A 25,573-nucleotide genomic window follows, 5' to 3' on the forward strand; every position below is an offset into this window, starting at 1 on the left:
AAACACGTGGAATGGAATGTTTTTCCTTTTCCGTAGTATTGTTAATCACCGCAAGTTAGCGTATTCAAGCTCTGGAGTTGCGAATATGAAAACGCAGGACACTCTAGACTCGATCAGCCATACAAAACGGCATGCGGCCGGATTTTTCTCAGGCAGGGGCACCTCGATTTGAGGTCAAGGGAAGTTTATGCTTCGGAGAAATTTGGAGTTCAATTCGACAAAATTATCATCATTCGGAAAAATTTGAAATTCCATTCGGCAAATTGAGAATTTTCGTCCTCCCCTAAATTCAAGTTCAGGGCGCCACTACCCTCTTCCGCTCCTTAGTTTTTGTCACAGGTGGCCCTATGCGTCTTCGGGAGTCAAGCACAATAAATAAATACATAAACCTGTGCGCACTCCCCCCCCCCCCCCCCGCCATCGAACCTGTGCACCCTTTGGAAGTCAAGGATGGCACCTTTTGGGGGTTGGCGCCTTCCAAGTTCGCCCCTGGATTAAATTGTCTGTATTTTATGTTAGGAAAAATGTTAATGGGTTATTTTTCTTTCCTTTCCTTTGCGCCTTCGTTTTTTTTTTTTTTTTTTTTTTTTTTTTGATGCCTTAGTGTTTTTTTCCTTTCGCCCTTTAACCTGTGCGACATCGTTTTTTTTAAATATTTTTTTCGCTTTAAAACCTGTGCGTCTTTTTTTTTTTTTTTTGGCCCCAACCTGTGTGCCCTTAGGGAGTCAAAGTTGGTGACCCAGTCCACCCCTGAATACAAGGGGAACATTTGGGTATGTAATGCCCCGCCCCCAGAAACTCGAAGATTTTCTTTTGTTGACCATACAGAAGAACAAAAAGTAACCATATATCCCCCTCTGATATTTTTTCCCTAGCCATTGATTGTTCTAATCGGTTTTCACGTGAATGTTTGCATGTAATAAACCAGCATAAAGCCAGGAAGAATGTTATTTCAAATAGCACCAGGGTGAGTAGCTTGGGGATTTTTATTAGCATCACAGCTTCAAATCACATTGAGTCGGTCGATTTTTTGGACAATGTACACTTTCCTACATTTCATATGGCATTAATGCCAAAATTTTGGCCTAGCATTAACACCAAAATTCTTCAAACCAATTCCAATGTATTTCAAACTGACGAAAGATGGAGATTTTATTGTTGGGACCCCTTTGTTGTGGGTGGCCCCAGGGCAGTAGCCCCGCCTGCCCTCCCTTAAATCCGGTCCTGCTCACATGAAAGAAAATAAGTCTGATATTTTGCACATATTTATTTTGTACTTTAAACTAAGAAATAGGTATGCCAAATTCAAATATAATGCCCTGTAAAAGAACAACTAAAAGAAGAAACTCCAATTCCATTTCAGTTATGAAAGTTTATTTCTTGAACAAATTTGATGTGCACTCAAATATCATCAATATGAACAAAATTAGGTCTTGTAAGTACCAATTGAAATATTATCAAATAAAAACTACAATGAATGGTATAATTACACACCTCACTGTTCATGCTAAGAGAAAATCATATTAAATGCATTCACTAACTTAAAATTCTGTACCTCAGAGTCAGAAGGACGTAAGTCACAATATGGTATTTTACAGGAGAGAGGAATAACTTTTGCATGGCGCATGCAAAGGATGGGACTCACGCTCTTTCAAACCTGGTAAAAAATTGCAAATGATTTTTTTTTTTTTTTAAAGATTACGTTCCCATGTCTTGATGCAGAATAGACTTCTACATACAATGTACTAATAAACAGAAAATCGAAAATTTTAGACTTCAGTCTGGCTCTAAGGTACAGAATTAAGGATCAGCAAAACAAGAAAATGTTGGATTTTATTTCACTATGCTGCAGAAAAGTTCATTTTGACTTAGAAAATGATTTTTGAGTTGAACAAATGATTGCTTAAATAGAATTAAGAATAACATTATTCAATATATACACACCAAACATTTTTGAAGTATAAAAATCTAATCAATTTTAATTAAATTTTTTTCCTGACAAACAGACATAAAAGAAAATTAAAAAATGAAGCACTTAACATAAAAAATAAGAAAAAAAAGAGATGAGTTTTTGCACAAGTTTAGGAGTTTTCAGAGCTGTAGTTGAAAAATTAACAAAAGGTGTGAACCGTGTATAAATTAAAAACAATGAGAGTATAAGCTGAAACGTTAGAAAGAAGACGATGGATAACTTAAACTGCAGTTATAAAGATTTTTTTTTTTTTTGGAAATACATTTCAAATTTAACTTGATGACAATGAGAATTATTGCTGCAATATTAAAACTTGCTTCCTAAGACAACTCAAAAAAAAAAAAAAAGATAACTGCAATATATTCAAAAAACCCTACTAGATGAGCAGTGGCGTAGCTAGGGAGGGGCGGAGGGGGCGGCACTTTTTGGGGGGCGGCAATTTCACTTTTGATGCTAAAAAATTAACGCGTTTCCCCAATTAGTAAATCATGTTTTTGATATTTATTTCTTTTTGGAGTCAAAAAAAAGGTCTTTTAAGTCTAAGGTTGTGGTACGACTTTGATAATAAAATTACTCAAATACAAAACACATGTTGCTTTTGTGGACATCTCAGGATTATATTGTTTCTTCTCTTCCTGCGTCTGAAGCTACAGACTGAGGGCGGTGTCACATTTTTCGGGAAGAGCAACCGGAAGAGCCTTCCTATCCCTTAACGTCACCAAACAGCCCAAAAGTGCAGTTTTAAGAAACATTTCCAAAGGATAACTCCCACCCCATCCTTTTACATCTAATCTTTTAGCCTAATATAGAGTTTTTAAAATTTCAATACCAACAAATTCCTGAGGGTGGTCACGCCCTGACCCTTCCTTTAACGTGGTTAAAGATAGTCTAATATTTGTATTAAGGACATCAACTTCGAATTTTAAAACCCCTATTGTATCCAATGTCCCCAAAAATAGCTTAACATTGGGTTTTTGAAACTGAAATTTCAGAAAAATTCTAAGGTAGGGACCCCAACTGTGCACAAACCTAACGTCATCACAGTTAGCTCCAAATTTAGTTTTTAGAAATTTCCAAGGGAAGACCGCAAAGCCTTCTTTTCTCAGGGATGAAGAGCTTAAAAAAAGCAACTGTTTTGAAAAAAATTTCGGGTGGGAAATCCCCCTCCGAACTCTCTCTCATGACGTTGTCCGTCAAAAAACGGCTATTGGAAATAGTCAGAAATTAATGCCGTGAGAGATAGCTACAATTCCGTTTTTGAAACTTGGGCATCGGAAAATTTCTTGAGAGCTCGCGTATGTTTCCATTCTCCTTAACATCATCAAGGATAAACTAAAGTTGATTTCAAATTTGAAAATATTTCAGGATTAAAATACAGTCTTTGTTGGAGTTAGGGGAGACCCTTACACAACTAGATACAGCCTACATTTATGTGCTTTTCAGTTTAGTTGAAAAGCTTTCCGGACAGCGCCGCTGAACCTTCCCCAATGTCTTCACGTATTCAAAGATAGCCTAAAATTGCTTTTTTAAGACTTCAATTTCAAAAAATTTCCTTGCGAACTCCCAATACCCGGACGTCATCAAAGAAAGCGCAAAACTGATTTTAAAAAAATCTGGAAGGAGCTCAAAGCCTCTTTTCTATAAACCGTTACCAAAAATTGCTTAAATTAACAATTTTGACTTCATTTTTAGAGTTTTTCGGTGGAGTTCGGAATTCCTTTTTTTTCTTCTGCAAAAAAATAAGGAAAAATATATATATTTTTTCTTTCTTAAAATCTTTTAAAAACACTTTTGACTCTTTAATGTATGAACTATTTCTCATCAAAAGGATGGCAAATTGAGGAACCGCCCCGGGCGCAGAAGCGTAGCTACGCCACTGCAAATGAGGGTAACTACATAAGCATTTGAGGAAAATCATTGAATAAACTAGAAAAAAAAAATAATAAAATTCATTAAAAAGCAGAAAATATTTGTTATTTTTTGAAACATACCAGAAGATATATGCCTCATACCCTTCCAGTACAGTATTGAGAGTTCAGCTTAATTATTTCAATGCTGTCAAGAAGCACTACATAAGCATCAATGAAGCAATGGGGTCGTTTCCAAAATTTTAAAAGTATTTTTTTCTGAAAGAGCATGCTTAAAAACATAGGGTCTGACCATTTTTTAAATAATTTAAGTTTAATATTTTTAAAAAATTACTAAAATCTGTGCGCTTTCATTGTTTACGCTTCTGTCGTGTGACATCACAAATGATGAAATGCCATTCTGTGTTAGCAATCACAGAGCAAAATATTTAATTCACATCTTTACTCATGTGTATTGGCAACGATATGGTTGATAGCAAGCGTAGAGCGCAATTTTAATTCGCTTGCTGATTATCATAACGTGGAACCGTGGTAGAAAGATGCCCCAAAATGCATCATTTGTGACGTCAAAAAGACCACGCCTTGTTTTCGAAATCGGACATTTGAAAAAAATTATTAAAAAATAACTGTTGGGAAAATCAAAGTATTTTCTGGGTCCATGTTATTTTTTTTTTTTGCTCATTCTATCAATTTTAGTGACTAAAAGTAGTACTTTTGACTGAAGGAAACCACTCCATTGTCCCTACCCGATGTTGTACTTGAAAGTAAAATGACTGCTGTCATTCCATAAGTATTCACCAAGGTCAATTTTTGTACTTAATTACTTCATTAATAATTTAGAATGTAAAAATTAATGCAATTATTGTAATAATAATTCAAAAATTATAAATATAAAATAAGTGAAGAATCCACTTTCATGATTGCTTTTACTGATCCCAAGGTGTCAAGATAAATGCAATGTTTTTCATTTTTTATGCAAGAAAAAAAAAATGTGAAAATTTAATTTTTCTTTTTCAATTACAGTTTTTCAATTCCTTTCTCTAGAAATTTCAATGCATTTTTCACAAACATCAAATTTCTCTTTTTTCTTCACCATAAATAAATAGCAAAAAAAAAAAAAAAAAAAAATTCAATATTTTTTGCTCATTTCATGAAGTATAAGAAAATAAAATGTATACAAAGAACAAGTGTATACAAAATTTTAAGACTAAAATGGCCTGGGGATCAAGAGGTTATAGAGGTTCCAGCAAACTAATTCAATGAGATTCCATTGTCAGTTGAATGACACACATTAAAACAGTGAACATTGCAGTAAAATACTATTCTTTTGATACAACAATTCATAAAAATGTAATTTCCTTCCCTCTTAAATATAAATTACATATTTACTACATTCAAATATATATTTAAAATTACAAGACACATAAAAGTCTTATGTTGAAAGCTCAATACAAAATGATTTTCTCACTATGTTTTGATGTATTTTCAGTCATATAAAAACATGTCAACATGTAAACAATTGTAACATGATTAAAATATATTTTTCAACAAACATACTGTTACATATCTTCGCATCATAATATCACATCTCTAAAATTGTATCACATAATGAATGAATAAAATTATTCCAAAATTATGAACATATGCACAAAGATACAGGGTGTTTATAAAGACTAACACTGATAAAAAAAAATGTATTTAAAAAAAAATTCCTTTGGATGTTTAAAGTGGAATCTTGTTTATACAGATCGCTGATGAATCCAGAGCAAATTGGTAGAGTTTAAAAAAAGTTTTATGCCTTCACAAAAAAGGGATTTTAAATTATTTTAAATGTACAACTTTGGTATAGACCATGCAATAAATTATAGAAATTTAACGATCATCATGGCGCAATTGGAGGGCCAGTCTGACACCACTGCAGCTAAACCATAAATGATAATGTGTTAGCGAGAAACAATCCTATAAAACAGCAAAAAGTATTGTTTGTTGTTCTTATAAAGGATAAGTCTTACTGAAGAACTTGTTCTGCTCATTACCCGGATTTCCCTTTATCCAGATCGCCTTTGATCCCTGTTAGTCCAAATAAAAGAGTTTGCACTGTAAACCTTTTTTTTTTTATTCTTAGTTTATTAAAAAGCATTTTTCACAACGTTAATACATCTGAATGTGTGCACATTTCATAATTCTGAGAAAATTTAGACAATCTTTAACTTTGTGCCAGGCGCTAGTGCAGCCAGAATTTACCTTGTAGAGGGTGAGGGTTTGATTACAAGTCCTAATAGGGATATAAACTCTCATATTAGAATTAGCAATACATGTTAAAACTAAAGGTTTTTTTGGGTTGGCCCTCAATCTCCCCTCCCTCCTGCACTTTTTCTTTCAATAGACGCCATTTTTAGTTTTCAGTGTTAGCATCACCTACATGTCTTTAGCTAATATTGCACTAATGAGGAAAACTTAATGAGAAAAAGATTTTATATATATATATGCATAAATCGTTTTTCAAAACAGTTTTATTCAAACTAAGTTTTTTCATCAGTGCATGAATTTGTAAACACCCTGCACATATGTGCGAAATGATCTCCATCAAGTTTATCACAATGTGTTTGAACAACATGAAGCAAACTATCAACAATAACTGTACACATGTACACAATGAACACTGACTAGATGCTCCCACCAAAATCAGAATGGTAAATGTCTCCAAGAGCTTTGAAAAATGTTTCTATGAACACAGCTCAGAATGTAACGAATGCAACTTTGAAATAATTTCTCCGAATGACGGACGATCACGAGACTCCTTCTCCCAGCACAACCTCATCAATGAGTACACCAATGCTGGGCAATGGTGGGGAAGTCCCAAACGTTGTCCCTGTTGCAAGGCATCAAAAAGAGCTGCATCAGGAATATTGGGTATTCCAGGATCTTGACCATATGAGAACATTTCCCATAAGGTTATGCCATAACTCCAAACATCCGACTTGTGGGAGAATTTTCCTTCACTGATGCTTTCAGGAGCATACCTAAAAAAACAACTTATTTGTGTAAATGCATACTTTAAATGTGCCTTAGCACATTGTTGAAGATCTTACAAATGGTGTTACCCATACATTAATTGCTCAAAAACAAAAAAAAAAGTCAGTTTTCTGTAGAATGCTGATAAACTGGACATTGAAAATCACGGAACTTCGTTTAAAAGAGAAAAATGTTTTTATTTTATTAATTGTTCTTCAACGGTAGAGAAATAAACATGTTTTAAAAGAATATCAGAATTTTATCGCTAAATTACCTAATAGGAACTGCTTCCTCTAGGTTATTTTTAATTACTGGTTGTTTAAATCTGTGGTTGTTTGCCAAAAGTTGATAGGGAAAAACATGAACATAAAGACTTACTGCTGAAAAAAACAATATTTCAATGCAAGTTTTGTTATAAAATGTTGTTTTTCCTTTATGTACTGAAATTTAAAAACTAATCTCCAATTTGTTAATTTTTCAAAAGGCGAGTTAGCTCAGCTATTTCACTTAGCCCCCACATTTCCCTAATAAATAATATATATTTCAAAAGGATTTGAAACCATAGGAAAACTATTAAAAATAGTGATATTATTGTTTTACTTCCAAACAAAACAGAAAACTACAGAAATAATCCTTTTACAATATCCATTCGAAAGATCTTGATAAAAAAATATCTTCCAACAAGATGTTAACTATTAATTTTTATTACCATCTGATGGGTAAGTTCCTTTCAGTTCTCATTCTGTAATAGTGATCTTCAGTAAACTGGGCAAGACCAAAATCGCTGATTTTAACATGCTTGTCTGATGACACCAGGATGTTCCTAGCAGCTAAATCTCTATGCACAATATGCTTGAGTTCCAAGTACGCCATGCCCTATGGAGATATGTCAGTATTTAATTCATCATTTATTAAAACAAGTAATTCCGATTCAAATCTAAGCAACGTGTGACGTGCATTTAGAATAAAAATTATTTTACTTGGAAGCTTATTTTTTATTTTAAAAATCTCTATTTTGTGTTTTAAATGTGTTCAATTTCAGAACAGGGTAATGACTTAAAGAAGAATCTTTAAAGAATCTTAGAAAGACACTTGAAATTGATTACATATATATATATATATAATCACTGAAAAAAGAGGAATTTTATCACATCTGTTTTTCTCATTTGAATATCGTTTATTATACTAATTTTCCAGCAGTATTTTGATGAAATTTAAGGCAATCAGCCAACATTATGTATATTCACTAAAAGTTATAAAAAAAAAAAAAAAAAAAAAAAAAATATGCAGTTTAAAGTTCAAACATTATTACTTTAACTAATGTCAAACTCATGTGTGTATGTGTGTACTTCTATTACTGGGAAATTTTTGAATGTACAGTGAAACCTATGTAAGTTGATCACTTGCAGTGTGCTACTTAAGTGTTCAACTTAAACAGGTGGTCAACTTATAGAGGTTGAATTATATGATATAGATCTAATTCTGTGCCTGAAAATTGCGGTCAACTTAGACAGTTGGTCAACTTACAAGGGTCAGTTGTTAGTCAACTTTACAGGTTCTACTGTATATGTATATAGTTTCAATGAATAAAAAACTGACATTTTAATATAAACTTGATGAGTCATAGCAATTAAGATTTTTACACTGTAATAAATATCACACATTTGAACATCAATGTGAAAACATTTGAAATAATGTGAGCCATGATTTACCTTAAACTAAAAAGTATCTAATATTATTCAAATAACTTTGCTTGAAATATTTATTGAAAAGATCTTGATACAGGTCAATAAAATGTTCTTTGTAAAAATCACAGATTTATAAAAAGTGGTTCAAAAAACAACACAAGCTAATTTTGATTCCTGATTTACTTAAAAATATTATACAAATAACATTCTTTGAAATATTTATTCAAACGATCTTGATACTTTTCAATACAATGTGACAATGTGTTTAGTAAAAATCACACATTTATAAAAAGTGGCTCAAAAAACAACAAGAGCCAACTTGTGAACTCCTGAAACAAGAACATACAATGGTTCATTGGTTTTTATGGTGTATGAGCCTTAAAAAGCTGTACTGTGCACTGTAAATTACAGTAAAACATAAGTTGAAAGAAACACAGTGAGATGCCGAACTGGGAGTGCCCCCCTCCCCCATTTATTTTTATTATTATGTTAGTTATGGTAGAATGTTTGTTGTATAGTTACCTTAAAGTCTTTGTTAGAAATCCCAAAATAAGGATGCAGAAGCAGTGGGCTTGAAATGCAGAACATATTTATTTAACAGAACACGGACATCACACAGATACCTTACTAGACTGCAACTTGCTGCAACTGAACATTCACTACGCTACAGCGTATGTAACTTGGAGATGACGTCACATGCGAGTCAATCACGGTTATAGGAACAGTCCACATTTGAATAGATACGGTTTAACATTGCAGCTCAACAGTCTTATGTGTCATAAACATTGGTATGAACATGTTGCAAACTGCCAAATTCGACATTATGTTCCCGCAGATGTTTTGTGAAGTTTCAGAGGCATTTTGCTGCAAAACATCTACGAGGACAAGGGGTAGAATTCAGCTGTGTTTCGACATGGATGATGCTCATATAAATATTTATAACTCTTAAGACTTCAAGGTAGCTGTGCATATATATATAACAAGCATTCAATCATCTATAACAATAATAAAAATAAAAAGGGGGGAGATATGCCCACTTCAGGATCACTTTGCACGATTCATTTTAAGTTTCATAACAATAGAAGATTTTGATGATCTTTTTACTTCCTTTTACAAAATGGAAGCACTGTATTCGCGAAACAATTTTCACTCAAAAATCGACCTTTATTTCCATTTTGCTCACCCCCTAATGAATGCTGAGTTTTTTTTTCCGACTCAACCACACGTGGATAAGTGCCTAAGAACATATAGACGCGCGAAATATCCATTTTGACAATTCTCGAGTTAATTACAATGAGTTTTCTCGTGACGTCTGTATGTACTTATGTGAGAATGTATGTCGTATAACGCAAGAACGGTATGTCCTAGAAAGTTGAAATTTGGTACGTAGACTCCTAGTGGGGTCTTGTTGTGCACCTCCCCCTTTGGCTGCATTCAAGTGTTTCTAAAGGGGTCTTTAGCCCCTTTTTGGAGGGAAACCGTTAATTTTGATGTAAACTCAAGTGGTGTTATAATTTGGTGGACACTTGGCGATATATCGCCAGTATTTCAATTGCCAAATTGGCGACAAATTTAGCGTTTTTTTTTTTTAATTTAAAATTTGGTTTCAATTTGGCCACTGTTGGTGATATTTAGAGAGTAAACTATTGAATCTTATTAAAAATGCCAATAATGGGGAAATGACATTAAATTGGAGTAAAAGGAAGTCATGTGATGCACACATCAGCTCGTTTTTATTCGCAAGATAGAAGCAAAGATCAATTTTGACTTACAATAAATCACTAAAAATTGAAACAAAAGGAAGCAAAATGTTACAATATGGCTTAAAAATAGAATTTTGAGAGATGCCTATCAAATGTCAATTTCTGGCACATCATTCATTACAAATATGTTGTTGAGAAGCACTCACGACTCATGCAAAAGAAAAACAGAACTCATTAATATAACTCACTTCAGCAACATCAATAGCAAACTGTAAAAGACGTGAAGTGCTCAGTTTGTCCTTGTGATATTGTAAATAGGCCAGCAAGCTACCTAATTCGACATACTCCATAACCAGCATCATTTCTGGGTCTGTAAAACAAGTAAAATAATTTTTAAACTATGTTATAAGAAATACCATTTAACAAAAGAGACAGTTGAAAAATCTGAAAACAGCGTTGATTAAAATATTAGATAGAATGTATCTCTACTCTTATTAGAAAATATATCTAAAAACATTTAAATCTAATCCAGGATCAGAGAGGAGAATTCAAAAAAAAAAAAAAGAAAAGGACACCGTTTTGATAAAATTTTAGGACATTTTTAGGACTAATGATAAGAACAAACACCATTATTTTGAGCGTATACTTTGTTTTTGTTAACTTTTTGTAATGGACTGCAATCCATTGCATGGCATTTAGTAGGCATCGATTAGTTTAGCTAATTTGATAGCAAAAAACTTTAACTGCACAAGAAAATTACAAATACGAAATTTCCAAAATCTCAATAGAATATAAGCGTATGTTAACAGATCAAATGGCAAAATTTTATAAAATATTTTTTTAATTTTCAATTAAGAATTATCATTACCTTCAACAAGGCCTTTTATTTCAACAATATTTTTATGCCTCAAATTTTTCATGATTTCCATTTCTCGTCTCAAATCGGTAAAACTCTCCATAGATGGATTAGTCATTTTGATTCTTTTTACAGCAACTTCTTCCGTAGTCAGACCACTGCAATGAGTCAGTGTGGCTCTCATAACTTCACCATAGAATCCCTGGAAGAAAAGTTAATTAAAAAGAACTCAATTATTCAAATTTAGCAGGTGGATGCATAAAACATTTAAAACACTCAACAGTCATACCATTATTGAATGTTTTAAACCAGTATTTTCCAAACTGTGACGCATGCCTTCCTACAGTGGTATTTTATTATTGTAAGGAAGGCACGCAGCCAATTTTAAAATTTTTGAACAAAAAAAGAAAGAAAGGGAAATTGCCTAATCTGTGTCTGAAAATAAGAATCAGTAAAAAGTCATCGCTACTGCAATCAGGTTTAAGGGCCGACACTAAGAACAGCGATATCTTTTCAATGACACCATAGTTAACACTAGAACAACCAAATCGGTCATTTGACCATAACAGAACTTAAAATACGCTCAAAATGTTTTGGTTTTCACTAATCCTTTTGATATTCCTTGGCTTTGTCTAAATATTAATAAACATCTACAAAAAAATTCCCCATGCATCTTATTTTGTTTCTATGAGAATTTCAATTATACCTAGAGGACCATGAGTTACTTTTGTTTATATTTTTGTTGGATAATTTTGTACGAAAGGCGAGAAAAGTAATGATTTTAAGTGTTTGACCTTCAGTCATTCTTTTTTCAGAGAAATATTCACCCGTGTTAGCATTTTAGATTCCAGCCCCCCCCCCCCCGCCCCCCTTGTTTTCTAACAGCATAAAGTCAAATTTCTTCCATTGAATTTGAGCTGAGCTCACGTGAAAGATGTTTGAAACATACTTTTTATATGCTTTATCTAAATGTTTCAAGTGAAACTGAAATTTTATAATCCATATTAGAACAAACAAATTACTTTTCCTTGTTATATACATTTTTTTTAACCAGATTTGCAGCTTTTTTTAAAGAACAGTCATTTTGACCGATTGCGGCCATTCCGGGAATAACAGAATATCGGCTGTCCAAGTGTTCATGTTTCACTAATTTGGTATATGCACCTATTTTTTAAAAATATTGTGTAATTTGTTAAATGTTGTAAAACTGCCAATACTTGAATTAGTTAAATATCTTTTGGTGCATAAAAACGATGAGAGAGAGGGAGAGAAAGTTGAGAAACCAGTTTTAAAAATTTCAATATTGTCAATTCATTTTTCTCAGTTAGGGCTTAAATTTTTTCCTTTTATAAAACACTTTCAACTAGGTGCATGGTCAGGGCCGGATTTAAGGGAGGGCAGGCCGGGCTACTGTCACAGGGCCTCCACATCAAAGGGGCCCTCACAATAAAATTTTTACAAAATATATTTTCTAATAAAACTTTCACGGGTCGAAAATATCTGATATATACATATATATCAAAATATTCGGATATATATCAAAGAATTGGATATTTTCGAAAATATGATGATCTTTTTGAACCCTGATTAGGGGCCTCCACTCCTTCATTGCCCATGGCCTCCACACTTCCAAATCCGGCCCTGTGCATGGTGTGCATCTTGAAATGGGCTACATTGAAACCAATGCCCCCATAATACTAAATGCCTATCGCATTTGCCTCAAGAAGTGAAGTGCCCATATAAAGTGATAATACGATAAACAGCGCCCCCTAATGATCATCCAACAATAATGTTGCTATAGAGATGGATCCGAACAATTTAAATTATTTTTAATGGGTTAACTTCTGAATTCAAATTTAGAAACTAACCAATTTTTTTTCTTTGCTATTAATTTCTAATATTTTTGATAGATGGTAGTAAACCAGAAAGTAATAGGCAATCAGTATTATGGGAGCATTGATTGAAACACCAAGAAGGGTTTGAAAATTAAACCATTAGCGTGCATACTATAGTTAATATCTGAATAACATATAAATAATAGCCATAATCATATGAAATAGGTAAAAGTCAGTATTAAGTTGATAAGTGAGGTGGCCATTGAATTAAAATTTTAAAAACCTTGGGATTAAAGAATTATGTTTTAGAATAATCAAATATGGAAATCTAAAGCAGTTGTAATGCTTAATTTTGTAACACTGTTCAAACAATAAATGCTTACATTTTAAAACTCATTTTTATGAATTGGCCTGAAAATAATAATAAATATAGCCATATTGCATTCACTTTAAAACTGAGATTGAGAATTTTCTGAGCATAACAAATTGAATAAATACCTGTCCAAGAGTGCCTTTAATTGTCAATTGTTCTTTATCAATAACCCATGACAAAAGATCGCCTGCATTTGAATCAGGAGCTCCATGGATAGAATGATTTATACTGAAACAGTGAAAATATTTTGACATTATCATTTAAAATTGAGATTGAAATCGTACAAATTTATGCATTAAACTCATAAATCAATAGTAAAAAGAAAATAGTTCAGAGAAGGACTATCTGCTTAAAAAACCTTCAGGAGTATACAGACTAGTGATGTGCCGGATCGTTAAAAAAGTAGATCCGCGGATACGGATCATTTGTGTCAAGATCCGCAGATACGGATCTCAAAAATTTTTTTTTACACAATTCAACTATCCAAGTGTAAAATTTGTTACGGAAGGTCTTCCCGTCAGAATAATAACACTGTTTTATCAAAAAATGTCATCTATGGCGAAAATTATAATCAAGACTATAATTTACTCTTTAAAGAAACCTCCGTTAAAATTGAGGGAGAGTTGGACGGAACGGGTCAGCGCTGCATTAATGCTTGGATAGAACGTCAAAAACTATTTCTAGCTTGCTCGGTAGATGTAGGATACAGGAGCAAGAGTGTAAAGCTACTACTGGACAGGCTAGAAATAATTTTTCCCATTTTATTTCAGCATAAATGCAGCGCTGACCCATTCCACCGAAATTCTCCAATCGACGATATACAGAGCCAGGAACACTTTTACAAACAGTAAATAGAGAATTTAGTCTCACTTTTTTTGAAGGATGCCGAGAAAAACAAAAATGAAGAATAACAGAAACCCCAAATCAATAACAAAAACTAATATTGAATTGAAAATCTAAAAAAAAAAAACTTGTCCCAGAGAGCCGACCTTATATTAAGAGGAATTTCGCGGGTCAGAACACACATTTGTTAACAAATATGAACTGACAGCAGATAGAAATTTTAAATAATTGAGCTTATTCTCCTTATCTTCCGACTATGAAATGGCTACTAATCACGCGTATAAAGTCTTTGAATTGTATTTAAAATTTACTGAACAAGATTACAGCTCCAACTGTATACAACTTGGAAGTTTCAAATAAATATCAAATGCAGAAAACTTTGTTCTTTCAATTTTTAAGTTTTTACTACCATAATTCTGAAAAACGCCAAATCGATTTTTATTAATATCTCTGGTAATTAAAGTTCCACTAAAACGAGGCCAAGCTAAGAACACTTTTGGTCAAGTCACCTTTTGAACGAAAAAAGAACTATCAAAAACAATTCATCTGTTTAGGAACTACTGTTAACTAACAGTAACAGTTCCTAACAGTTAGGAACTGTTAGGAACTGTTTAGGTACCGATGCCACAAATAGACACACAGATACACTTTAAAAATTACCCGTTCCTTTTTGTGACAGAGGGTACAAATTGGCTTCTGAAATGATACCTTATAATTTAAATAGGGAATAAAGCCTAATTTAAGCGGAATTTTAGTCTTTTATCCAAATATTTGAGAATTTTTAGAAAAGAAAAGATCCGTTTAAGATCCGTCAGAAAAGTATCGGATACGGATACGGATACCCGGAACATCACTAATACAGACATACAAAATAACGTTGTATTTGATAAGGTCAAATGAGAGATTAAAAAGCCACATTTTAATGTTATTGCCCCCACACAGAATTTAACTCGCAAAAAATACTACTGCAAAACTGAAGACCTTTTGAAAATCTCGACTGAAAAAAAAAAAATACTCACTTATATGAGTACGAAATTTTCCGATTTTAATTTTATTTGCTGCATTTCCCTTTTCTTAAAAAATAATCATCTCTAACTTTAGTACTATTTTTAAACAAGTTTTTAAAATAACCCCATGTTAAAGAATCTTCAATTTTTCAAAAGGTTGGATACATCTATCAAATGAAAGTGGCAGATTTGAAAGTAATGATTTGTGAAGACAGTACAAGATTAAAAGTTTCTTGGTACCAAATTCAAGTGATTTATATGAAACTCAACAACTAAACCATTAGATTAGTCTAAATCTTAGAAAAAGCATGACTTCTTCAAAAGGCATGGACACTAGATGGGAGGGATTAATTCCTGATATCGATATTTTACTGATGTTTCTAAAAATCTGCTATAACTGATATTCTTTTTTCTTGCTTATTTGCTTCTTTATTTTTAAGAGAACAGAAACTTGTTAAAAGAAAGCTTTTACACTTAGTATTGTTGAAAAAAAGTTTTTTTTTTTTTTTGGTGGAAGAAGAAATTTAAGATTGTGCAGTTACTTGAGCACTCAAGTAATTAGAATCCTACCAATCTTTCCCCTAGATCTATACAAAACAACATTTTAGATTAAGGGTTGTCCACAAGTGATGTCAAAAAATTTTAACTCCTCTCATCCTCTAGGTCACAAAGCATCACTTTGCCTTCCCTCCTTTGTCACATTTCACACTATTTTTCATAAGCATATTACAAAAAAAAAAAAAAAAAAAATGTGTGATGTCACACTTCTTGTTACCCCCTCCCTCCCCTTAGCCACAGATTCCCAATTTTACTTCAAAGCAGGACTTCATTTGTGCACAACACCTTTAACATTGAAGATAAATTACTTCTTACCTTTCAGAAATTAAATCCATATTATTCACATGCAAAATGGAATTGTCTTCAACATCTGTAAGAAAAGTACATGCCGACTGACCACTTGAGCCGTTCACAGTTGACTGAGATAGTGCATTATATGAAAAATTTCCATTGGGTAGTGGAGACTGCCATTTGAGAACATTTTTCAATATGCTCAAACCAGGCTCTTTGGGAGGTCTGCTTGCAGGCAAGGAAGGAGGGGTGACGTCCTCATCTCGAATAACAGGCGTGGCGGCTGGATCGATGACAACATACGAATGGCTTCGCCTCGAATTATAAACTGAAAAAGTTATTTAAGTTTTAAGAAAAAAAAATTCTTCTGGCATGAGAGCCATAAATAACACAAACTATAGTTGGGGCAAACCAAACCTGGCAGCACTGTGGAGGCTACGCAGATCCTAATTACAGCATTACGATGCTGCCAGGTTAGGTTTGCGCCAGCTATAGTGACATACAGTGTGAGCTGTATAGAAATGGTAGCAAACGGGGCTCGAGGTTTTTGAAAAAAACTAGTAGCCAGCAGAAAATTCTGGTAGCCAGCAAAAAAATCCCCCCCCCCTCCCCGCTTTCAAAGTCTTCAATTTTTAAGCTACATTTCTGTTACTTTAAAAAATACATGAAAATCATATACTTACAACTTGAAATGACATAAATTGGCAGGGAATTAAATGTATGAAGCAAAAAAAAAGGGAGATGCAAACAAGTTTTAAGTTTCTCTTGAATTCTTCCTCCAGTCATTGGTTTATTTGCTGCTTTTTTTGTCACATGTCCTTGTGTATGTCTTGATTTTGTGGATTTGAAAAACCATTTGTCCATAGCTCTTTGCGGGTTAAAGTCTTGAATTGAAGGACCATTCATGTGAACCATCAGAAGGTCCTTCAGTGTTGATGCTTCCATTGTGGACCGCATATCTGTTTTAATTAAGTTCATGTGAATAAAACCATGTTCACAAGATAATGTTGAAGTTGGTAGAACAGCATTGATTTCAAAGAAGTGGCTAAGATGAGGAAATCGTTTGTAATTCAAAAGTATATTTTGTTGCAACTCTTCTAGTTTTAATCCTTGTCCCAACACTTTAAATTTTTACCATTCTTTAAATTCATACCATTCTTTTATAATGAATTCAGATTTATTTCATATGGAATTCCATTGTGGGAGAAAAGATGTTTTTGGAAGTGCTTGGCAAGAACTGTGATTTCTGTTTCCCCGAAATTTTCTAAATTTTCTATCGGCCAAGTAAAGGTGTCAAACACTGAGGTAGCTTTTTTCAGTTCAGTATCATCATCTACATATCGTTCCTGCAGATAAATTATTCCACCATTGATTATTTTCTTCCTATCAGTCTCAAATATTGTGGTATCAACATTACTTAGTTGAATGCCTAAATAATTCCCATTCAATGTAACGAAATGTTACATTGAATGGGAATGTCTTTAAAGTGATTTTCAAATGAGGCTGAAGTAGATTCTAATTCCTGAAGTTCATTTAGAGCATGTTTAACATACAAATTAATTACACAAACCAGACTGGGGAGAAAAAAAAACAGCACGGGAAAAAAATAAACTGAAAAGCTGAAAACATAGTCGCCAGTTAAAAATATTTGGTCGCCAGTGGCGAACGGGCGACCGTGTATTTCGAGCCCTGGTAGCAAATATTAGAATAGAAAAGCTGTAGGGAAAACTTAGGCAAGATACGTTTTTCTTCTTATCATAAAATTAAATAAGTATCCATAAAAAATTATAAAATGAAACTTACCAACAAATTTTGATTACATTACATGCTTTGATTATTTTCGACCCTGTCCATTGTTTATGATAGTATAATTTTAAAATCAACTCATTGGATGAGTGGGATCGGTCTTTGGTAGATTGATCACACAAAATAAAAGGCATTAAAAATAGTCAAAGCTTTCTGTACATTAAAGATATAAATGTAATTTCAAACTTGAAATTGAGAAAATAATTGTTACTTTATGAGGCACTAGCTATCCTTTAAAGCAGATATGATATACATTTTATTTGAGCATAATTATTGTGTTTATTAGTTCTGAAAACATGTTAAAGATATTAAAAACATATTACCTTCATAAAGAATCTGATTGATATCCCGCACAATTGCTTGTGGCTGTTTACGACTATCATGATCTACGAACCAGCATTCAAACATCAGTTTCTCTATTTCTCTATGGCAACCGTTCGGCTTACTGAGGGACCCTCCCTTTGAATACCATTCTTTAGCCTAAAGCAAACAAAAGTGAAAATGCAAATTTTTCTTCCAATAATATGAATAGTGAAATAAAATCTTAATTTCAGAAGTGGTAACAAGAAAATATAAACAGATAATAACACAATTTGCTAGATTGAGGAATGAGAGTGCTAAACGAACCAAAAGAGCTGAAAACAAAAATCTGAAAATTTATACATGAAAAACTTTTTATTATGTTAAAATATTTTGCACTATCAACAATTACACAGGACTTTTATAGTAAAATATATTCTTTCGTTTTTTCCCTAAACTTTTAGACACACTGAGAATTGTAAATTGTATAATTTAGGTTTGTAAGATTAGGCTAGGCACTGTTCTGATACAGGTGACAAAACTTCATAAGAAAATACCTAAAGAATTTCTTTTTAAAAGATCTTGAGAAAAACCCAAGTGATTTGGAACATTTCTTGAGCTTACATTTTAAGAACATTTATAAATTAAAATCTCGATATTTTTCAGATTTCGGCAAAAAAAAAAAAATAATAATAATTTGAATTTTGACATCTTGAATTGAAATTATGTTTTTCGCAATCACGAGTGTGTGGATGTAGGTGTGTGTGTTTGTGTGAGGATATGTGTTTGTGTGTACAGGTTATGTGTATGTGTGTGTAGGCATGTGTATTTGTGTATGTGTGCTAGCATAAGTGTTTGGATAGTTGTGTGTATGAATGTGTGTGGGAGGGGGTTATGTGTATGTGTGTGTAGACATATGTGTTTGTGTCTGTGTGCACGCATGAATGTGTGGTAGTTGTGTGTATGTTTTTGTGTATGTATGTGTGGGTGTCTGTATGTATGCGTATGTGTGTGTATGTGTTTGTGTGTGCGTGTGTAGTTGTGTATGTATGCGGGTTTGTGTAGGACATGGATGCAAATGAGAACAATAAGCAATCATGATTGCTCAAAAAAAAACATTAATTTTTCTTTGTAAGATACAATGAAACTTCTCCAGAGCGACTACTCTCTCTTCCTGAAAAAAGTGGAATAAAGATTCTTTGTTTTTTCTGAAACAACTTTTGTTTCTTGTTTGGCTTTTAGCTGCAAAAACAAATCATTTATGTCTTTATTATTACTGTGATCTAAGTGAACATGAGCCTATATATTTTGCAACTTTAAATAAGCGAAAAATAGATTCTGAATATTAAAATGACCTTTATTTTAGTTTCTTTCTACTTTCATAAGCAAGAAATGACCAATATGTGTCTAAACAAAATGTTTGATTGCTTTTCTTTCAATATCTAATTTTTGGTTTCCTTAAATCAAAAATTCCTTCATTTGTTGTTGTTGAGTTATGCAATTTACCAGTTGTTGTGAGAAGCTGTGATAGTCCCTCCCAGAGGATTTTTAACAACGAGTAGATAGGATGGAATATCCGTGTCTTAGGAAATCGGTCGCTTCATAGAGGTGGTCTCTCATAGAAGTTTCATGTCATATATATTTGAGGAATAGAGGCTACTCAAAAAGGTGTTCCAAGTAACTTTACGATTTTCTGAAGAATGCACTTTGGTAGATTTTTCTAGAAGATATATGTTTAAAAAAATCCATATTTTCCCTTCAGTACATAAGCTTAAAAAACATTTTTCTCAATAATTTGTGATTTTTTAGGGCACATTTCAAAGGAAATTTTTACAATCTTATAATTTTAATTAACTCATGGAAAAAATCTGAAAATTGGAAGAACATTAACATACCTCTCTTGGCGAGAGCTGATTCAAGGGTTTAGCACCATAGGAAAAAATTTCCCACAGTGTGGTCCCATATGCATACACATCAGCGGCAGCTGATTTAGATGCTCGGGAATAATCATTATGACATTCAGGAGGAAGCCAATGAACGCTGAAATAAAAACATTAAATTTCATCGAATTTTCAAATTCAGTGTATTGAATCATTCTCTTAGAACAGTTTACCACTTAAAGAAAGAAGAGAAGACAAAAAATTTCTGAAAAATAAAAGTGACTCCACAAAATTTTTTATTTCCACTGAACAATAAAAATGCTTATGTTATTTGAGACATTAAATTTTGTAAGAGTTTTGATCCAAATGTTCCTTGAAGGAGCGTTGTAGTTCACCATTTTGTTATTTGCATACCTTTTATGTCCCTTTTGAACCTTGTTCATTGATCCTCTTAGTTGCTTCCTTTTTTTTTTTTTTTTTTGACTTTTAAAGAATTTTAGTTATTAACATTAACTAAAAGCTGTCTTTAATTTGATTTGGGGATTTTTTTTTTTTTGGATTTCATTGATACATTATACAAGGTCCGGCTATTAATTTCCAGGACTGACACAACTGTAGGAGAATGAAAAGCGGGAAGATGGAGCTAATGAGGGCATATTGAAGAACGTTTTCTTGCGCATGTGCAGTGCAATCGGCATCATTTTAAAGCAAGTGGTTCTCGTGGAAAAGCGCATTCAAACGTAGCTCTCAAATTCCTGTCGTCGAAGTGAAAATAGAGCAAAGAATTAATATTAAATTTTGCTTCAAATCAGGCAAGACAGCTGCAGAAACATATGAAACGTTGAAACAAGTTTACTTGAACTTTTGAATGGTTTGAACACTTTCGGGACGGGAGCAAAAGCGTCGATGATGATCCACACACAGGTCGGCCGCAGTCCGTATGCACGCTGGAAGCAATTGAAAAAGTTCACATTGTGGTGACAACAGGAATTGAAGAGCTACGTTTTAATGTGCCTTCCACGAGAACCACTTATTTCAGAATGGTGCCAGTTGCACTATGCATGCGACAGAAAATGCTCTTCAATGTGCAATCATTAGCGCCACCTTCTGGCTTTTCGTTCTCCTACAGTTGTGTCAGTCCAGGAAATTAATAGCCAGACCTTATCACATGTTTTCACTTTTTCTACTGCAAAATTGCAATGTCTAGACTACATGTGAAAAAGAGCATACAAAAGTAGGGGTGCAAGTTTGGAGGTAGTAGCATTGTTAGCTGCAGAAAAAGATAAAACCATCCATGCAGTAGCTTAATAGATCTAGAGTAAGAGTTTTAACAATAAGTTTTAATCAACATCAAGATTTTATCATGTGTCACAGTGAATAAAAAAACATTTTTTGGCCAAAAAAAAAAAAAACCTTTGTTTTTATGAGCAAAAAAATCAAATTAAAGCTAAGTGCAAAAAATTGCAATGACCAAAAATTGATAAAAGGAATAAACCAAAATGCTTCATAGTTTAACAAAATTAGAATATGACAGAAAAGGAAATACAATAACGTCTGGACAAAATAAAAGCAAAATTGAAAAAGTAACTTACTCAGCATCTGTATACAATATAATGCCAGGGTCAGTCAACTTTACTTTAAATGAGTTGTCAGTGTGAGATGCAACTAAGATATTGTGACATCTGATTTTACCATGGCACAACTGATTCTCTTCCTGAAAAATTAACATTATATTGAGAATGCAAAATATATACAGATCCTTTTCTAAAGAAAAAATACATTTTTGCTGAGGAAAAAAATAAGAGTAATATATTTGGAAAAAAAAAAGTTCACTTGTCGCATTACCATAGTGCAAAATAACTTCCTATACAGTTAATAGAAGATTAACACAAATAACATAAAATCAAATGTTTATTTATTTTCAGAAATGAGAGAATTAAGATCAAGTTCCATAAAGAACTTTATGACCAGATGTCTTTAAACTCTTTTGTGCTATGAAAACGTATGAGACATTTCAGGGGAAACTTTACATTATTCATGAGTAATTGACAGTTTTACAAGGATATTTTTAAAGTCCTTTTCCAGTGTATAAAATGTACTCACTCCATTACTGGTTTTATGAAAATTCCAATGTTTATGTTGCAAAGTCACACATCTTAATCACAATCTTAATACACATCATTGTGATGTGCTTTTCTGATCTTAGATAGACCCATAAGCTTCACCACAATGAAACAACGAACTTCCCTTAAGTTTATTTGGCCTGTCAGAGCTCTGATTTCTAATATTGTGAATATGAAGTTAACAGGTAAAGCAAATGCATCTGACTTTGCAATGCCAATTAGAAGCAGAATGCTTTAAGGTTCCTTTTACAATCAGTTTTGTGATTCAGTTACTCAAGTTTAAGCTCTCATTTGGATTGTTATTATGCGTTTGGTCAGAAACTCTTTGTATTGGCAATTAGCTACTTAGTTTGACAGAATGACTCTAATTGTTTAGTCATATAGTAGCAATAAATGTAATGCTGTTTTTTTTCATATTTTCATCATCACTACGTTTATGAGAGTGTTTAATGTGTGAGAGTGTTAAAATGTTTTACTGTATTTGATACTACTTATTAATCATTACCTGTATAGATAATACATCTTTTAAATCATCTATATCAGACGTTCCCAAACTTCAGACCTCCGCGGACCCCCTCTGAAAAAATTACGAACTTCGGGGACCCCCTAGCATGGACTCGCGAACCGAAGTGGACCAGTTTAGGAAACTCTGGTTTAAATGTTTAACATTGAGGAAAATGAAAAAGGAACTATGAAATATCTTGTTCTATTATGTCTGCATATCATTCCAATTTTTTTCCGCATTCTATAAACACTTATGTCAAAGTTTAAAAGAAAGTACAGCAAGGTATTTTTAAAACTTATGGCAAGTTGAGTTTCCAAGCTCACAAGTTCCAAACAATTACCGTAACAGTACTTATTTGTGTGAGCCACCTTTTTGGCCGAAGTGGAAGTATGGGTGATTATAGGAACTGAAAATTTCGCGAAATTTATACAAACAGTACCAAAAGTTTATTTTATACCTAAAGTTGAAATATTTTGAGAGACTTAAATTTTTACAATTACTACGGGCTTGAGAAAATTAAAGACTTGCAAAAATAAGTGCTTTTACCTTCCCATTGACAAACAAGTTTAACCCTCAAAACTTACCAAATACCATAAAGCTCTTGCAATGTGATATGCTGCTTCAACAAGGTCTACTTGGCGAAGTTGATTCTCATGCCTTTGTAGATATTTGTCCAAGCTTCCCATGGGTAAAAATTCCATAATGAGTGCGGTAGGATTCGTAAGAATCATTCCAATGGTGGACACAATGGCATCATGTTGCAAAAATAAAACTTTGTCACACTGGCTCAAAAACTCCTGAAAAAACATATGTGGAAAATGAGATACAATTGAATTTTTTCGAAAGAATCATACAGTAATCCTAAGTTTTTTAAATTACCAACTTTTGAGTTGTGCATTCATAAAAATTTAGGGATTCAATTTTATTTGATATACATTAATCAAATAACCTGACAATCTTGAATAAATAGTAGTGGTTTTAACATCACAAGACCACATCAATAGTTTCAAACTAAGAAGGGACTTGAGATGAAAAAAAAAATTAAACTTATTTCGTATAGCAAAAATGAAAGGGACCAGTGGCACAATCTTGCAAGAGGGTCTTCTGATAAATGATGGAGTCATGAAAACTATAAATAAAGATGAAGCTTTCCTTTCGAAAAAATTTTGATGATAATGTTTTAACACTGAGTTACATTCTGCCTCAAAAACTTTTATAATCAAAAAATCCAAAAAAGTGCCAATCAAAAAAGAACTTTTAATTTCATTCCATTTTTATTACATAACATTTCAACTAAAAAAGAATTGGTGTAATTAGTAATTAGTTCAATCTTGAAAAAATTTTAGTTTAGAAAACTATCTGCTCACATATAATCTTTCACAAACATGAACATTATTTCCTTTTTTTTTCCCCTTTTGATATCTATAAAATTCAAAAACAGTAAATGTTTCTAACACCTTTTAATATAAAGCTATTACTGATTGAAATTAAGAAGACAATGATCTTTTTAACTACCTGATTGTTCTTTATTTTTATCAGACAACGTACTATCTGTAGTAGCCAGCCTGTTGCCATTTTTAAACCATTCACTTTTTATGATAAGTAGAAGCCAATATAAGCCAATATTTAATGAAATAATAATAATAATAAAAGATATAAAAATGCAGTTTGAATAGAAAAATAATAGGAAAACATAAAAAGCTGTTGGGAAAAAAATGATGGAAAAAGTTTATTATAATTGTTGTTTTTCACAAAAATTAGTTTGAATTTTTAAGAAATATTCATTCTATATTACCCACTTGTTTAAGTAATTTTCCCTCCCATCCCATTGTCTGTGATAAGTATTAAAGAAGCTGCCTGTGGAACATACACAGTCCAGTCACATTAATGTGACCATCTGTCAAAAGCCAGAATAACCACCTTTCGCAGAGCGGACTGCTGCGAGACGTGCAGGAAGAGAGTCACTTAGGTCCCTGAAGGTGTTCTCTGGGATGTTGAGCCATGCCGACTCTAATGCCGTGGCCAGCTGCGCTAGATCACGCGGTTGAGGATCCATGGCGCGAACAACTCGATCGAGATGGTCACACAGATGCTCGATCGGGTTTCAGTCAGGTGAGTTTGCTGGCCAGGGGAGGATGGTAAACTCATCCTGGTGCTCTTCGAACCACGCACGCACCCGGCAGCTGTATGGCAGCTCGCATTGTCCTGCTGGAAGATTCCATCATCCTGAGGAAAAACAATGCGCATGTAGGGGTGGACATGGTCCGCAAGGACAGATGAGTACCTGTATTGATCCATCCTGCCTTCCACAATGATCAGTGAACCCAGAGAATGCCAAGAAAACATTCCCCAGACCATAATGCTCCCGCCTCCAGCTTGGACCGTTCCGGCAATGGTTGTAGGGTGGTTCCTTTCAGAGGTTTCACGCCTTATACACCAACACCCATCTGTCCGATGGAGCATAAAACGTGATTCATCTGAAAACGCTACCTGTCGCCACTCAGTGGACGTCCAGCTGCTGTACTGGCGTGCAAATTCTAGCCTTCGTCGTCGATGAACAGCAGTCAGCATAGGTGCACGAACCAGGCGTCTGCTTCGGAGGCCCAGACGCAGCAATGTTCACTGAATAGTAGTTTGGGAGACACTTTTGGTAGCCCCTTGGTTCATTTTGGTGGTCAGTTGCTCAACGGTAGCCCGTCTATCTGCCCGAACGCATCTCCGCAACCGTCGTTCGCCTCTGTCATCTATGGCCCGTGGTGCACCACATTTGCCATGTCGCTGATTTTGGAAAGTCCCATTTTGCCATGCACGGTACACTTTTACCACGGTGGCACGCGAACAGTTCACAAACTCAGCCGTTTCAGAAATGCTTCCACCCTTGGCCCGAAAGCCAATGATCATGCCCTTTTGGACGTCGGATAAATCGCTTCGTTTCTGCATTACGCCAACG

At 33.5% G+C, this 25,573-nt stretch overlaps 1 protein-coding gene across 1 annotated transcript in view; it reads right to left on the reverse strand.

Moving 5' to 3' along the window:
• Positions 1 to 6,390: 6,390 nt before the first annotated feature.
• The window catches only part of LOC129225019 (tyrosine-protein kinase JAK2-like), a 39,957-nt gene continuing 20,774 nt past the window's right edge, over positions 6,391 to 25,573 (reverse strand). The window contains exons 8-17 of the mRNA XM_054859566.1: positions 23,208 to 23,420; positions 21,588 to 21,709; positions 20,011 to 20,155; positions 18,139 to 18,295; positions 16,034 to 16,337; positions 13,436 to 13,538; positions 11,115 to 11,304; positions 10,495 to 10,616; positions 7,565 to 7,731; positions 6,391 to 6,863 (exon numbers count right to left, since the gene is read on the reverse strand). Of these exons, the coding sequence (XP_054715541.1) occupies positions 6,566 to 6,863; positions 7,565 to 7,731; positions 10,495 to 10,616; positions 11,115 to 11,304; positions 13,436 to 13,538; positions 16,034 to 16,337; positions 18,139 to 18,295; positions 20,011 to 20,155; positions 21,588 to 21,709; positions 23,208 to 23,420 (1,821 nt within the window). The 3' untranslated portion in view covers positions 6,391 to 6,565. The remainder of the gene's footprint in view (positions 6,864 to 7,564; positions 7,732 to 10,494; positions 10,617 to 11,114; positions 11,305 to 13,435; positions 13,539 to 16,033; positions 16,338 to 18,138; positions 18,296 to 20,010; positions 20,156 to 21,587; positions 21,710 to 23,207; positions 23,421 to 25,573) is intronic.

The sequence above is a fragment of the Uloborus diversus genome, chromosome 6 (assembly GCF_026930045.1).
Source record: "Uloborus diversus isolate 005 chromosome 6, Udiv.v.3.1, whole genome shotgun sequence".
NCBI classification, from domain to species: domain Eukaryota; kingdom Metazoa; phylum Arthropoda; class Arachnida; order Araneae; family Uloboridae; genus Uloborus; species Uloborus diversus.